The 17,515-nt window shown below is 53.7% G+C and overlaps 1 protein-coding gene across 1 annotated transcript in view; it reads right to left on the bottom strand.

Moving 5' to 3' along the window:
- Window positions 1-17,515, bottom strand: part of ARSK (arylsulfatase family member K) — a 284,607-nt gene that overhangs the window by 181,754 nt on the left and 85,338 nt on the right. The window contains exon 3 of the mRNA XM_075325083.1: window positions 2,045-2,204. Within this exon, the coding sequence (XP_075181198.1) occupies window positions 2,045-2,204 (160 nt within the window). The remainder of the gene's footprint in view (window positions 1-2,044; window positions 2,205-17,515) is intronic.

The following is a 17,515-nucleotide window of genomic DNA, read 5'->3' on the forward strand; positions in this document are numbered from 1 at the left end:
GGTAGCAGGCACACACACGTAAAACCACACGGAACGTGTGTCCGTGTGCGTTTGTACGTGTGTGCGATTTTCAAAGCGCTGACATGTCAGTGTTTTCTCCGGCAGAACGGGTGTCACACGGCCCGCACCCGTACCACACGGGTGTAGTGTGGATGCGGTCCCGTGTGACACGCGCCGGAGAAAACAAACATGTCAGTGAAAAAAAAACAAAACATTAACTCACCTTCTCCAGCCCTCCTGTCTCTGCCGCTGCTGCCTCTTGCTGCCGACCGCCGCTCATTATTCTCATTGAATATTCACTTCACTGCAGCCGGCAGCAGCAGCAGCGGGGAGACGGGAGGGCTGGAGACCGAGGATCAGCACCACGGACAGCAGCGCGGACATCAGGAAGGACCAGGTGAGTATAATAATTACCGATTCTACGTGTGCTATCGCGGATAGCACACGTAGAACACACGTGTCACGCACGTACCAGAGACACGTACTTACCTTCACGCAACACGCAGGGAAAATACGTGTCTCTCGGCACGTGCGTGAATTTCACGTGAGTGTGGCAGAAGCCTCAGAGTGTTTAGGACATCTGGAGGAATGATTGTCCAGAGAGGAAAAAATGACAATACCATGGTAAAGCATCTTGTGACCATTCATTTGTGGGGATGATTTGAATCCAAGGGAGTGGGCTCCCTCACAATTTTGGCTAAGAACACTTCCATGAATAAAGAATAGCATCAACACATTTTCCAAGCTCAGCTTCTCACATCGATCGAGGACCAATTTGGTGATGAATAATGTTTTTTTCAGCATGACGAAGACTATGTCAGAAGGCAAATGTGATAACTAAATGGCTCGATGAACAAAACAATGACATTTTTGGTCCATGGCCAGGAATCTTCAGAGAACCCAAGGTCATTGAGATCCCACGCGAAAAGCAGGTGGACAATACAGAAATTGTGATAAACACCAACCGCTAATTAGGGAAGAAAGCCGTGATGCACTGCTAAGCCAGCTATGAAGTGCAGGGTGTACTTTAGCTTTGCTGGCATGCTTCAATGACTGATAGTTAAATTTTACCCAGAAGCCACACATTGAGTATAACGCTATTTACCTGTAGATTAGCCCTTCAGCCCCATACGTACACAATAGATTAAATTCTATGCCGGAATCAACTGATTGATGGTGCGGAGAGATGTCACACAAGTCCAATTTCAGACTACTGATCGCACCGATGTGTCATCTGGTGGCCTTTTCATACAAAACACAGCAATGCTCAGCTGAATAAGGGCTCTGGGTATGGTAGTGTCAGCTGAGATGGCTTTAGACTGAATGATCACCTGAAGTATCATTTGGCCATCAGCCATCTAATGTGTATGCCTAAAGCGGGCTTTACACGCTACGAGATCGCTACAGCAATCTCGTCGGGGTCACGGATTTTGTGACGCACATCCGGCCGCTGTAGTGATGCAGTTGCGTGTGACACCTATGAGCGTTTTTGCATCGTCGCAAAAACGTGCAAAATCGCTCATCGGCGACATGGGGGTCCATTCTCAAATATCGTTACTGCAGCAGTAATGAAGTTGTTCCTCGTTCCTGCGGCAGCACACATCGCTCCGTGTGACACCGCAGGAACGAGGAAGCTCTCCTTACCTGCCTCCCGGCCACAATGTGGAAGGAAGTAGGTGGGCAGGATGTTCATCCCGCTCATCTCCGCCCCTCCGCTTCTATTGGGCGGCGGTTCAGTGACGCTGCTGTGACGTCGCTGGAACACTGAACGAACCGCCCCCTTAGAAAGGAGGCGGTTTGCCGGTCACAGCGATGTCGCAGGGAAGGTAAGTAGTGTGACGGGTCTGGGCGATGTTGTGCGACACGGGCAGAGATTTGCCCGTGTCGCACAACCGATGGGGGCGGGTACGCATGATGGCGATATCGGTACCGATATCGCAGTGTGTAAAGCGGCCTTAAGCTATATCTGCAGGTACATATCATTATCCGGCGTGACAGGATCCCTTTCAGCTTTAATTAATTTAGATAAAATTGACCAGCTCACCTCAGAGAATGAGATCCACTTCTGTAGTCTTGTTTGCCAAACTTCTGAGTGGCAAATCCTTTTTGTTTTACAAGATCCATCCATGTTGGGTAATCTGGATTTAGACACTTGTAGTTATTCCAGGATTGTATCAGGTGGGGGAATAGACCACTCCACATAGCTAGAAAGAAGCAAAGTTAATAATCAATATACTTAGCAGTAATTAGACTATTGGTAAGGTTATATTTTGGGAAGTAGAGAAGCAAAAACTAGAACAGCTAGTTATATGATTAGCTCTAATGCACGCTAGTCAAATGAATTGGCTCACATCTTATTTGCAAACACCATGGTTGAAAGAAAGCTGATTCCTGATGTCTGCATTAATAATAATGTTATGCATAAATAATCCTTTTGTTAGTGTAAGATTGGTAGTTGGCGTTGGCAGTTGAAATAAAGACTGAACATTATTTGAGGTATAGTAGAGTCAAGAAATCTATTTAATTAGTTGAACTGGAATTATGAAGATTTTCTAAATACTTTTTTTTCTATGTCTTTAGGGCATCCACCAATATGAGTTGTCATAATCCAATATATAGTGGTGTATGTTGTAACATGAATATTGGATGAGATAGAAAATAGCTTTGTGCTGTGTTGCGCCTGATTCACACATTGGTGTTTCATGGTCCAAGTAAGAATAGATCTGCAAGCCTGAACTCGACACCATCATAGGCATATATGAGTCCGATGAGGAGACCTGTGGCTGGTTTATGAATTGCGGTCTGTACTCATACTCAAGGTTGGACTGGTGTGTCTGGGGCCCATAGGTATTCAAACAGGAGAAGAAAAGGGGTTAACGCCGTGCATCAGCCAAATGAAGATGTAGAGTTGTTGATAAATTGATATCTTTTTAATTTCATAGGTCTACATGTTTCGAGGTAGAAACCTCTTCCTCAGGACCAGAATATCAACAAAGCATGAAACAGATGGAGATATCAGACTTCTATGCATATGGTGTACCCAGAAGACCGCCTACTGATAGTTTGAAAAAATCAGCGGGCAGACAATCTGTTAGCGTGACACAGCATATCCCATTCAAGTATCAAACTATTAAAAAAATAACATTTACATATATAGTTATACATGAACATAGCCCACAAACAATTGGAAACAAAAAAAATTTCAAGAAAGAGAAATATAAAATAAGTAAAAAATAAAAAATATACATGTGTCTTTAAAGTGACTAGAACCTCTACAAGGAAACTTTATCAGTCAAGTGTATAAAACCACCGTAATGATGAACGCCACCACAGACATTGTATCCATGTAAAAAAAGGGGGGGGTTGTGTGTAGTATATGTCAAAATATATAAAAATATATTGCTTAGCGTATTCACAGTGGCCAGACCCCTGAGTCGAAGATATATCTATCAAGAGTTTCCATCACCTTAATGATGGACGTCACTGTCAATGTTATATTCATGAAAAAAAAAATTATATATATGTTATCATTTTTTTTCTCACAGCGGCTCAGAATGTTGTTATTTTTAAAATACCTCCAGTGTAGCCACCAACCAAGTGTATATTGTCATGTATCTATATATACTGTAGCTAATCTCCAAAAAAGCACCCCCTTTGGCTTTGATGTATTTACTTATGGGAAGATCTTTAATGGTATGTACCCAGGGGTGGGATTCAAATTTTTAACAACAGGTTATCTGTAAACCCCGCCCATTTGAAAACCACACCCATTCTGTAACCACACCCATTTTGTTAGCCATACTTATTTTCACGCACTTTCCTCAACCAAAAAATACAAATAATTTAAAGTAAAATCTATTTCCCCTTCTTACCCTCCTATACCTTCACTCTCCTGTCCAGAACCTATTGTTTCTATACTCACCTGTCCCCGCTCCTGTTGTCCGTGGTGCTGATGTCTCCGGCTCTGATGTCTCTGGCCGCCGCTATCTCCCCTCTGCTGTTACTTCCGGGTTATGGTACATTAAATATCCATGAGCATAATTAGCCGGCCTAGGAACCAGCAGCGGCCAGAGACAGCATCGCTGGAGATAGGGGGCATAGAAAATCATTATATTTCAAAGATACGTGTTTTCTCTGGCCCGTGTCCCATGGATCACACCACTGCGTGGTCTGTGTGACATCAGTGATGCCAGAGAAAAACGGACATGTCTCCATGCGGAACACATGGACACGGGTGTGCGCCAAATGGAAACACGGTCAGTGAGAAATCACTGAAGTGTGCGCAGACCCATTGATTTTAAAGGGTCTGCATATGTCCATGTTTCTGGTACGTATAAAAACTGCAACATACAAACCAGAATCACTGACATGTGAAGGGGGCCTAAGGGTGTTCTTGGTCTGCAGTAGTGGTAATATAGGTCGTATGTGCCAAAATAACATTCAGATCAATCCCAGGAACTAAGATTACCTAGCAGTTGCAATTTGCCAATTTGCCAATTTGCCTTCTTCCCATTGCTAATCCTGGTGCCATATCTCCCACAGATAGACAAATACACCATAGACAGCCAGTCAGCCCGGTTGTAACAGAAAATGTATTTTATATGACCTGACCACCATTTTAAAATGCACCATAACCCATTTCAAAAATACATATGAAGTTTTAGATGATTTCACTGGTAGACAGGGGTCAACATTAGCACTCAGACCAGCACCATCTGCTACTACCGTAACTCCCGTGCACAATTTTGGGTATTTTCAGACTTGTGTCGCTTGGCATCTGTCACAATGCATTGTGTGATGCATGTGACGGATGCGTTGTAAATAGTGTGATAATAAAGGCAACTGATTCCTGTGAAATAAAGTGTTGCGTTAGTTTAGCCGCGAGAGAGAGATGGAGAGAAAGAGAGCCCCCATCATCACCGCACACACCCTGGCACTACCGCCCCCATCATCATCGCACACACCGGCACTGCCGCCCCCATCACCATCGCACACACCCCAGCACTACCGCCCCCATCATCACCGCACCAATCATCACCGCACACACCCCAGCACTACCGCACCCATCATCACCGCACACATACAGGCACTACCTCAGTAACATCCCCGCTGACAGCGCGACTCACTTCAGTTGCTGCGTGGAGCTGACAGAGAGCTGCTGTGTTCTACAGCCGCTCTTGTCAGCTTCATCTAGCAGAGCTGGATGCGTCGTGGACCTCGTGTGGATTACGTTGGACCTGGAGGGGTGTTTAGGGATTAAAAAAGTGGTGAAAGAGGGTGTTTTTTTTGTCTTTTATTCCAAAAAAAGGATTTTTTCGTGTGTATGTGTTTATTTACTTTAACTTACAGGTTAATCATTGGGGTATCTCAGACACCTGTCATGATTAACCTAGGACTTAGTGGCAGCTATGGGCTGCCATTAACTCCTTATTACCCCAATTGCCACCACACCAGGGCAATTCGGGATGAGCCGGGTAGAGTCCCAGGACTGTCGCATCTAATGGATGCGGCAATTCCGGGTGACTGCTGGCTGATATTTTTAGGCTGGGGGACTCCCCATAATGTGGAGCTCACCATCCTGAGAATACCAGCCTTCAGCCGTGTGGCTTTACTTTGGCTCGTATCATAATTGGGGGGACAGCACATCATTTATTTTTAATTACTTATTTATTGTACTGCACGATATAGACCTGCCCACCGGCGGTTGTGATTGGTTGCAGTGAGACAGCTGTCACTTACCATGTGGGCGTGTCTGACTGCAACCAATCATAGACACCAGTGGGCGAGGGAAGCAGGTAATACGAGATGGAGTAATGAGCGGCCGGCATTTTCAAAAGCAGGAGAAGCCGCCAGAGCAGTATGACAGCCATGCAGCGCCGCGCCGGTGATCGGTGAGTATAAGAGAGGGGGGAGAGGGAGAGGCCGAAAGAGAGAGACTGACCGACAGAGAGAGAGAGAGAGAGACCGACCGACAGAGAGAGAGAGACCACCTGACACAGAGAGAGAGAAACCGACTGACACAGAGAGAGAGAGAGACCGACTGACAGAGAGAGAGAGACCAACAGACACAGAGAGAGAGACCAACAGAGAGAGAGAGACCGACCAACACAGATAGACAGAGACCGACACAGAGAGAGAGAGAGAGGCCGAGAGAGAGAGACACCGACAGAGAGAGAGAGAGAAAGAGAGAGAGACCAACTGACCCAGAGAGAGAGAGAGAGGGAGAGACCAACCGACACAGAGAGAGAAAGAGAGAGACCACCTGACACAGAGAGAGAGAGAGAGACCAACTGACACAGAGAGAGAGAGAGACCGACCGACAGAGAGAGAGAGACCGACAGACACAGAGAGAGAGAGAGACCAACAGAGAGAGAGACCGACCAACACAGATAGACAGAGACCGACACAGAGAGAGAGAGGCCGAGAGAGAGAGACACCGACAGAGAGAGAGAGAAAGAGAGAGAGACCAACTGACACAGAGAGAGAGAGAGACCGAGTGTAGTGAGGGCCTCCCACTTCCAGATACTTACCGCTCATACCCCGGACTTTCCATCCATGGACGAGGAGAGGAAACTCTGCATCCTACTAGGGGAAGAAGAATCAATGGTGGAGATCGCCGCCTAATATGTCATCACATGTCATAAGATGAGGGGTACTAAAGACCTCAAGATGGACCATCATTCCCCAAATTGTGGCCCCAACACCCCATCTCCACAATCCAAACCCACTCCCCTGTCACACTTCTTTTTTTGCTTTGGCAATGCTAATTGTTGTTTTTTGGTCCTGCCAATAAAGCCTATTTGATTTGATTTGAGACCGAGAGAGAGAGAGAGACCGAGAGAGAGAGAGAGACACAGAGAGAGAGAGAGACTGGCACAGAGAGAGAGAGACCGACTGACATAGCGAGAGAGAGAGACCGACCGACACAGAGAAAGAGAGAGAGACCAACTGACACAGAGAAAGAGAGAGACTGACAACGAGAGAGAGAGACTGACCAACACAGAGAGAGAGAGAGACCGACCGACAGCGAGAGAGAGAGAGACCGACCGACACAGAGAGAGAGAGAGGCCGACCGACACAGAGAGAGTGAGAGACCGACCGACACAGAGAGAGAGACCGACTGACACAGAGAGCGAGAGAGAGACCGACCGACACAGAGAGAGAGAGCACGCGAGAGAGAGCGCGGGAGAGAGAGACAGAGAGACAGAGAGAGAGACAGAAACAGAGAGAGTCACAGAGAGAGACAGAGAGAGAGACAGAGAGAGAGATCGACCGACACAGAGATCGACCGACACAGAGAGAGAGACGGACCGACACAGAGAGAGAGAGACAGAGAGACAGAGAGAGAGACACAGATAGAGAGACAGAGAGAAAGAGAGAGAGACAGGGAGGGAGAGACAGAGAGAGACCAGGAGTGATTTTACATGATTTCAGACGTTCTGCTGAACATGCTGAGCATGATCAGTAGAACATGACGGAGTCCTGCACTGGAATCCGTGGCCAAATGCATGACGACGGAATCCAGCACCATAGACATTCATTATGCCTCTTAACGGATCCCGACGGAATCCAGCAAAAAAAAGCTACATTCAGTGTTCCTTCCCCCCCGACGGGCACTGACGGTCACCGACAAAACAACTGATGCGCTGCGGGGCGGATGCAACGCAAGACCATCCATTGCAATCCGCCCTTAATAGAAGCCTATGAGGAATAAACGGCTTCCTGCAACTGTTACCGTAATTCCTCAAGGCGGCGGATCGCAATGGATGCCGCACAACGCAAGTGTGAAAGTACCCTTTCTGACACCATTTTATCATAGCCACTATTAACTTTTCAGCAATTTTAACCACTTTGACTCTTCAGTGAGATTAGACCAGATGGCATCAATAAGCCTTAAGGGTGCGTTACACACTGCGATATCGCTAACGATATATTGTCGGGGTCACGTTGTTAGTGACGCACATCCGGCACCGTTAGCGACATTGCAGCGTGTGACACCAAGGAGCGACGATCAACGATCGCAAAAACGTCAAAAATCGTTGATTGTTGACACGTCGCTCCTTTTCATAATATCGTTGGTGGTGCATGCCGCTGGTTGTTTGTCGTTCCTGTGGCTTCATACATCGCTATGTGTGACACCGCAGGAACGACGAACATCCTCTTACCTGCGCTCACCGGCAATGAGGAAGGAAGAGGTGGGCGGCATGTTCCGGCCGCTCATCTCCGCCCCTCCTCTGCTATTGGGCGGCCACTTAGTGACGCTGCAGTTACGTTGCTATGACGCCAAACGCACCTCCCCCTTGAAGGAGGGATTGTTTGGAGGTCACAGCGACGTCGCTGAAAAGGTATGTGCGTGTGACGCTGCCGTAGTGATAATGTTCGCCATGGCAGCGATCACCAAATGTCGACGGGGGCAGGTACTATTGCGCACGACAGCTATCGCTAGCAATGTTGCAGCGTGTAAAGCACCTGTGGCGCCCCTGACCTGGTCAGGCACCACTGAGTACTGCACCCATGCTGGGAACAGTACAATACAGGTAATCCAGAAGGCTGACAGGGGTGTGGAACACAGGCGCATAGTGACCAGGTCCCACACATGTACCCATGAGAGGACCCCTGGGGATCCCAGGAGGGGGCAAGCCTTCACCTTCACTGGAATAGTGGAGGGGGTAGAGCCTCCATCTCCTCTCAAGGGGTGTGGTAAGGGAGTCTGGTTGCTAGGTGGCGTAGGCAAGAACAGGAGAGGAGGGGCAGTGAGTCAGTTAGGGCAGAACTCCCTAGGGCTCAGTGAGGAGCAGACCTGTGGGGCTGTTGCTGTCTAACAGCGCCCGCGCAGTGGCTACAGACGGGGGAGAACGGTCAACTAGGAGTGCTGCCTGAAAGCCAGCTTCAGCTAGAGAGTGCAACGGAGTGGGAAGTAAGGAGACTGCTAGAGAGCACCAGGCCCAACCGGGCGGCAGATCCCGAAGCGGGGATAGATTCAACTTTCTTCTGCTGAACCTGCCGGTGTGGGGCTCTTAAAGCCCACACCACAACACTACAAAAGCCGCAGCCACGTAACCACAAGTTAGGGCCCATAGGTCATAGGAGGCAAGAGGCTGGAGTGGCCTGGTCCGGGGAACAAGCACACGGCAAAACAAGAAGGGGAGAGAGGCTTGGAGCATCTTCCCTGGGTGACCCCCATAGGGACTCAAAGTCTGGGTCACCCCAAACCACCAAGGGCTAAGGAAGGCGAGTCAGTAGTCACCCTCATAAAGTCAGCCTGAAGGATACCTGGTTCCTACCTGGTTCATCTCAGCTACGCCCGGGTTACTCACCCTGCCACCTGAAGTGAGTAAAAACCCTGAAAGACATCCTGCCTGTGTGGTCATTCTGCGACTTGTGGTACTACAAACCTACACAGGGCCCTGGGGCTTGCCTCACTCTCAGGAGGCTACTACATCCGACTGCACCCACCATCAGCCCCAGGCGACCCTCAACCTGCAGTGGCGGTCCCTACTGGCCGCAATACTGAGAGTGGCGTCACGACAAGAAGAAGATCTCCTACCTGTGACCAGCACCAGCTACGTGGAGTCCCTGAAGGTATGCACCGATACTGCACATGTGGGGCTTCACATCTGGCGTCACGAACAGGATAAGGACTAGACCTGTTCAGACAGGTGACCATGTGCCTGGGCGGTCCACTTGAAAAATTGGAAGCGCCGCCATATTGCCACCATGGAAAGCGCGCTGAAAAACAACAGCAGCCCGCGCTGGAAGAAGTTACCGCCCACGAAGAGGTGTGGCTACCCAGAGATCCCCTGCAGAGTTCTGACCTTGCCGGCTGTGAGAGTGGAAGCGTCCAGAAACGGCGAGAGAGAAGGGAAGCCACGAACCTGCTGCTGCGGAGAGCAGAAATGGAATCCAGACGCGGATACCCAGAACCAGGCTCTGCTGCCTGGTGGTGCCGGGAGCTTGCCCTCTTCTGTGATCAGCTGGAGGCCAGGATTATGCGACGGCTCTATGAGGAACGCAAGGAGCTTCTAGAGAAGGCTGCAGCGGTCCGGATCTATGAGGAGAGAGCCGCGCGGAGCCTGCCGGATCGAGCGGCGACGACGATTCAGACCCCGATGGGTGAGTCCGGTGTTGCCCCGGCTAGAACAAGAGCCCCGACCCTAGCTGCTACGACCGCGGTCCCAGAGGAGGCGCCCGGTGCGGCGATGCTGAGTGAGGCCGCAGCCACGCTAGGTGCGGCCCGCCAAGCCCAGGCCGCTGCAGCGATGCCCCGCCTGTCCCGCAGGGCTCCGACCACCACGGCAGTGCTCATCCGTGCTGCAGGTGTGACGCTGACCCAGGCTGCCACCCTGCTGAACCCGGTCCGCCAAGACCCCAACGCAGCAGCGACGCTCGTCCGCGCCGCAAGTGATATGCTGAACCAGGCCGCAGCCCCGCCGGGTGCGGCCCGCCAAGCTCCGATCACTGCAGCGACGCCCGACTCAGCCTGCACGGACCCCATCGAGGCTGCGACGCCAAGTGAGACCGCGGCTGCAGTGTCCAGTCCGGCCCGCCAGGAATCGGCCGCGACAGAAACGCCAATTCAGGCCGCCGCCATACAGGGCGCGGCCCACCAAGACCAGGCCGCCGCCATGCCAGGCGCGGCCCGCCAAGACCAGGCCGCCGCCATGCCAGGCGCGGCCCGCCAAGACCAGGCCGCCGCCATACAAGGCGCGGCCCGCCAAGACCAGGCCGCCGCCATACAGGGCGCGGCCCGCCAAGAAGAGAGGACTACCTCATCATTTTCCCCGGCCTGCAAGGCCAGAGCAGACACCGCTCCCCAGTCCAAAGAGGTCCCTGCTAGGAAGACCCTGATAGGAGAGGACCCCGAATACTGGAAGCTGAAGGCTGATCTGGAGGCCCAGTTCCCGCAAGAGATGGTGGATCGGTATCTGCTCCCTCCGCATACCCCCAAGGAAATACAGGCAACCCCTGCAGCTGCGCCGAAGAGTCCACCGCCTGGACCAGCTGAAGAACACTCATCCCCAGCGCTGCCACAGCCAGAGTGCAGCGAAGAACTAAGGGGGAGAGGAGATCAGGAAGCAGAAGGGCTGACTCCGACGCCAACCGCAGCAGACCCCTACCCAGAGCCGGAGATGCTGCCCTATTCCCGCTGGGAGGAGGAAGACTTGACACCGTCAGCAGATGAAGATCAACCCAAAGACCTCACCTGGGAGCCCACAGGCATGAACCCAGCCCGCAAGACACGGCGCAGCAGAACAAAGTATCCTCCAACACCACAGTCTCCAGAGCAGAGGGAGGTCACAGCCAGAGACCTGGAGGAGAAAAGGTGCCTAAGAAGGTCCAAAGCCCAGGCTAGAGGACCCCTTTACAGAGGAATAGTAGAGGACTTCAACTTGAAAAGCGGATACGGCTTTATTGTAGTAAGAGGAATAAAAGAGGGCATATTTGTGAATCGGAGAGATGTTCAAGCCCACCTGCCCAGAGGACATTCAGGCAGAAATTTGAAAATTGGGGACTTAGTACAGTTCACCTTGCATCAAGGAGAAAGGGGCTACTATGCCTTAGACGTAGCACCATGTCCCAAACAAGAAAGAAAAGACAGAGATAAAGAACCAGATGTAGAAACAGACGAAGACCAAGAAAGGAAAGATAAAGAACCTACAGATGAAACAACCACAGACAAAGATCCTACAGATGAAACAACCACGGACGACGACGGAGAGCAAGAAAGTCACAGGTGCCGGTGCCCTACATGCCCACGCCCTAGTGAAATGGAGGAGTAGAGTAGAGAGAAGTAAAGAAATACAGCAAGTTACCAGTTGAAGTTTTGACAAGTTTTGTTTGCAACGTTTAAGAAATGCGCCCACAAAAACTATTGTGAGAAAACCATAAACTTTAAGGCTATGAACTTGCTATAGCCACAAACTCTCGCAGTGTAAATAGTTACACCAGTGGCACCACCACCAGGGCCAGCCTGTTTAGGGGCTTGGCTCGTCTGCAACCAGGGGGGCCCGTCCGTAGAAAAGGGCCTTGGCTCACCTGCGACCAGAGAGCACGCCTGTTTATGGGGCCTTGGCTCACCACCACAAAGAGGGTACCTGGTCAGCACCAACTGTGGAGGCCGCCTCTGCATCCTGCCAGAAGAGGCTGAAGGCGCGGATCCACCAGGCCAGGTATACCCTGAAACCACCAGCCCATGAAAGCCGCCTCTACATCCTGCCAGAAGTGGCTGAAGTCGCGGCCAACGGGAGAGGAAGATTGGAGGAAAGGTCTGGGGAAACGGATGGCCCAGACCTGGTTACCAACAGGACCGGTGACCTGCCTCCTGAGAGGGTTTTGGGTGGGTTAACGGACTTGTGGGTGGAGGGTGGTGATGTCTGATACCTGGTGCTTTTAAATGTTTTACCATGTTTTAATGTTTTATGCATTTTAAAATGTTGTCTTGCAGCCCGAGGACGTGCTGGTGATAACTAAGGGGGAATGTGGCGCCCCTGACCTGGTCAGGCACCACTGAGTACTGCACCCATGCTGGGAACAGTACAATACAGGTAATCCAGAAGGCTGACAGGGGTGTGGAACACAGGCGCATAGTGACCAGGTCCCACACATGTACCCATGAGAGGACCCCTGGGGATCCCAGGAGGGGGCAAGCCTTCACCTTCACTGGAATAGTGGAGGGGGTAGAGCCTCCATCTCCTCTCAAGGGGTGTGGTAAGGGAGTCTGGTTGCTAGGTGGCGTAGGCAAGAACAGGAGAGGAGGGGCAGTGAGTCAGTTAGGGCAGAACTCCCTAGGGCTCAGTGAGGAGCAGACCTGTGGGGCTGTTGCTGTCTAACAGCGCCCGCGCAGTGGCTACAGACGGGGGAGAACGGTCAACTAGGAGTGCTGCCTGAAAGCCAGCTTCAGCTAGAGAGTGCAACGGAGTGGGAAGTAAGGAGACTGCTAGAGAGCACCAGGCCCAACCGGGCGGCAGATCCCGAAGCGGGGATAGATTCAACTTTCTTCTGCTGAACCTGCCGGTGTGGGGCTCTTAAAGCCCACACCACAACACTACAAAAGCCGCAGCCACGTAACCACAAGTTAGGGCCCATAGGTCATAGGAGGCAAGAGGCTGGAGTGGCCTGGTCCGGGGAACAAGCACACGGCAAAACAAGAAGGGGAGAGAGGCTTGGAGCATCTTCCCTGGGTGACCCCCATAGGGACTCAAAGTCGGGGTCACCCCAAACCACCAAGGGCTAAGGAAGGCGAGTCAGTAGTCACCCTCATAAAGTCAGCCTGAAGGATACCTGGTTCCTACCTGGTTCATCTCAGCTACGCCCGGGTTACTCACCCTGCCACCTGAAGTGAGTAAAAACCCTGAAAGACATCCTGCCTGTGTGGTCATTCTGCGACTTGTGGTACTACAAACCTACACAGGGCCCTGGGGCTTGCCTCACTCTCAGGAGGCTACTACATCCGACTGCACCCACCATCAGCCCCAGGCGACCCTCAACCTGCAGTGGCGGTCCCTACTGGCCGCAATACTGAGAGTGGCGTCACGACAAGAAGAAGATCTCCTACCTGTGACCAGCACCAGCTACGTGGAGTCCCTGAAGGTATGCACCGATACTGCACATGTGGGGCTTCACACACCCTTTAGACTTCAATCAACCAATTGAAAGGTCACAGATTTGTCCTTAGTACCCAACAAAAGTGGCCAAATTAACAGTTGGATAATGGACAATGACACAAACACGTTCATAGGAAATCCCCATGATGTCTGCTATTGCTTTAGCTGAAATTCCTCAATTCTCCAGTATGAGGTTGTGTGCAGCATCAACGATCTCCGGAACAACAACCACTCTCGGTCATCCAGGACGTTCCTCATCACTGGTGCTGAAGTGGCCCATTTTAAATTTAGCAACCCAGTTCTTAACTGTGGAATATGAAGGGCATTGATCCCCCAATGTCTGCGACATATCACCATGAATATTCTTCGTGGACTTTCCTTGGAGAATCAAGAATTTTATCACTCCTCTGCTCTCAGTTGCTGTAAATATCGCATCAGACTCCGCCATTTTGTTTTCCCGCGTGCGTAGAACACTGTTGCCATAAGCAACAAATACAAAATTTTGAAAACCTATATTAGACACATAAGGCTTTCATATGATGTAACATTCCTTACCATAGAAACAAAAAAAGATCACAAAGCCAAAGACTTATCAGCAGCCCCTCGTATAAGTGGGCATATTTCTGCCAATGGGTCATACTCTATACCAGTGATGGCGAACCTATGGCACGCGTGCCAGACTCGGCACGCACAGCCCTTTTTGCTGGCACGCGCGCTGTCACCACACTGAGCCACTTTGATGTGCTGGTGTGATCGCGCCAGCAGATCAAAGTGGTGTTGAGCAGAGGAGACATTACTTTTCGCTCTGACACTCCTCCTCTCCTGAGCCGCAGGCCTGTTGCCTAGGAGGCGGAGGAGTGTCAGTAGGAGGCGCCGGCTTGTGGCCGCGCGGGAACTGAAGGACCCAGCAGCGCGCAGCGGAGGAGCGAGTGCTGGAAGGTAAGTTTTTTATTTTTATTTTTAAAAGCTGTGTGCGGCTGTGCCAAGGTGTGGGGGACAGTGCCAGCACGGGGCATGGAGAGCACAGTGCAAACATGGGAGCACGGGGCATGGAGAGCACGGGGCAAACATGGGAGCACGGGGCAAACATGGGAGCACGGGGGATGGGGAGCACGGGGCATGGGGAGCACGGGGCATGGAGAGCACGGGGCATGGAGAGCACGGGGCATGGAGAGCACAGGGCATGGAGAGCACGGGGCATGGAGAGCACGGGGAGCACGGGGCATGGGGAGCACGGGGCATGGAGAGCACGGGGCATGGAGAGCACGGGGCATGGAAAGCACGGGGCATGGAGAGCACGGGGCATGGAGAGCACGGGGCATGGGGAGTACGGGGCATGGGGAGCACGGGGCATGGGGAGCACGGGGCATGGGGAGCACGGGGCATGGGGAGCACGGGGCATGGGGAGCACGGGGCATGGGGAGCACGGGGCATGGGGTGCACGGGGCATGGGGTGCACGGGGCATGGGGAGTACGGGGCATGGGGAGCACGGGGCATGGGGAGCACGGGGCATGGGGAGCACGGGGCATGGGGAGCACGGGGCAAACATGGGAGCATTGGGCAAGCATGGGGAGCACGGGGGATGGGGAGCACGGGGCATGGAGAGCACGGGGCATGGAGAGCACGGGGCATGGGGAGCACAGGGCAAACATGGAAGCACGGGGCAAACATGGGAGCACGGGGCAAACATGGGAGCACTGGGCAAACATGGGAGCACGGGGCAAACATGGGAGCACGGGGCAAACATGGGAGCACGGGGCAAACATGGGAGCACGGGGCAAACATGGGAGCACGGGGCAAACATGGGAGCACGGGGCAAACATGGGAGCACGGGGCAAACATGGGAGCACGGGGCAAACATGGGAGCACGGGGCAAACATGGGAGCATGGGGCAAACATGGGAGCACGGGGCAAACATGGGAGCATGAGCATGGGGCGCACGGGGCATGGGGAGCACGGGGCATGGGGAGCACGGGGCAAACATGGGAGCACGGGGCATGGAGAGCACGGGGCAAACATGGGAGCACGGGGCAAACATGGGAGCACGGGGCAAACATGGAGAGCACGTGGCAAACATGGAGAGCACGGGGCATGGAGAGCACGGGGCATGGAGAGCACGGGGCATGGAGAGCACGGGGCATGGAGAGCACGGGGCAAACATGGAGAGCACGGGGCATGGAGAGCACGTGGCATGGAGAGCACGGGGCATGGGGAGCACGGGGCATGGGGAGCACGGGGCATGGGGAGCACGGGGCATGGGGAGCACGGGGCATGGGGAGCACGGGGCATGGGGAGCACGGGGCATGGGGAGCACGGGACATGAGGAGCACGGGGCATGGGGAGCACGGGGCATGGGGAGCACGGGGCAAACATGGGAGCACGGGGGATGGGGAGCACGGGGAGCACGGGGCATGGAGAGCACGGGGCATGGAGAGCACGGGGCATGGAGAGCACGGGGCATGGAGAGCACGGGGCATGGGGAGCACGGGGCATGGGGAGCACGGGGCATGGGGAGCACGGGGCATGGGGAGCACGGGGCAAACATGGGAGCACGGGGCATGGGGAGAGCACAGGGCAAACATGGAGAGCACGGGGCATGGGGAGCACGGGGCATGGAGAGCACGGGGCATGGAGAGCACGGGGCAAACATGGGAGCACGGGGCAAACATGGGAGCACGGGGCATGGAGAGCACGGGGCAAACATTGGAGCACGGGGCAAACATGGGAGCACGGGGCATGGAGAGCACGGGGCATGGAGAGCACGGGGCATGGAGAGCACGGGGCATGGAGAGCACGGGGAATGGAGAGCACGGGGCAAACATGGAGAGCACGGGGCAAACATGGAGAGCACGGGGCAAACATGGAGAGCACGGGGCAAACATGGGAGCACGGGGGATGGGGAGCACGGGGAGCACGGGGCATGGAGAGCACGGGGCATGGAGAGCACGGGGCATGGAGAGCACGGGGCATGGAGAGCACGGGGCATGGGGAGCACGGGGCATGGGGAGCACGGGGCATGGGGAGCACGGGGCATGGGGAGCACGGGGCAAACATGGGAGCACGGGGCATGGGGAGAGCACAGGGCAAACATGGAGAGCACGGGGCATGGGGAGCACGGGGCATGGAGAGCACGGGGCATGGAGAGCACGGGGCAAACATGGGAGCACGGGGCAAACATGGGAGCACGGGGCATGGAGAGCACGGGGCAAACATTGGAGCACGGGGCAAACATGGGAGCACGGGGCATGGAGAGCACGGGGCATGGAGAGCACGGGGCATGGAGAGCACGGGGCATGGAGAGCACGGGGCATGGAGAGCACGGGGCAAACATGGAGAGCACGGGGCAAACATGGAGAGCACGGGGCAAACATGGAGAGCACGGGGCAAACATGGAGAGCACGGGGCATGGGGAGCACGGGGCATGGGGAGCACGGGGCATGGGGAGCACGGGGCATGGGGAGCACGGGGCATGGGGAGCACGGGGCATGAGGTGCACGGGGCATGGGGAGCACGGGGCATGGGGAGCACGGGGCATGGGGAGCACGGGGCATGGGGAGCACGGGGCAAACATGGGAGCACGGGGCATGGAGAGCACGGGGCAAACATGGGAGCGCGGGGCATGGGGAGAGCACGGGGCAAACATGGAAGCGCGGGGCATGGGGAGAGCACGGGGCAAACATGGAGAGCACGGGGCAAACATGGAGAGCACGGGGCATGGAGAGCACGGGGCATGGGGAGCACGGGGCAAACATGGGAGCACGGGGCAAACATGGGAGCACGGGGCATAGCACGGGGCATAGCGAGCACGGGGCATGGAGAGCACGGGGCATGGAGAGCACGGGGCATGGAGAGCACGGGGCATGGAGAGCACGGGGCATGGAGAGCACGGGGCATGGAGAGCACGGGGCAA

This window comes from Anomaloglossus baeobatrachus, chromosome 1 (genome assembly GCF_048569485.1).
Source record: "Anomaloglossus baeobatrachus isolate aAnoBae1 chromosome 1, aAnoBae1.hap1, whole genome shotgun sequence".
NCBI classification, from domain to species: Eukaryota; Metazoa; Chordata; class Amphibia; order Anura; family Aromobatidae; genus Anomaloglossus; species Anomaloglossus baeobatrachus.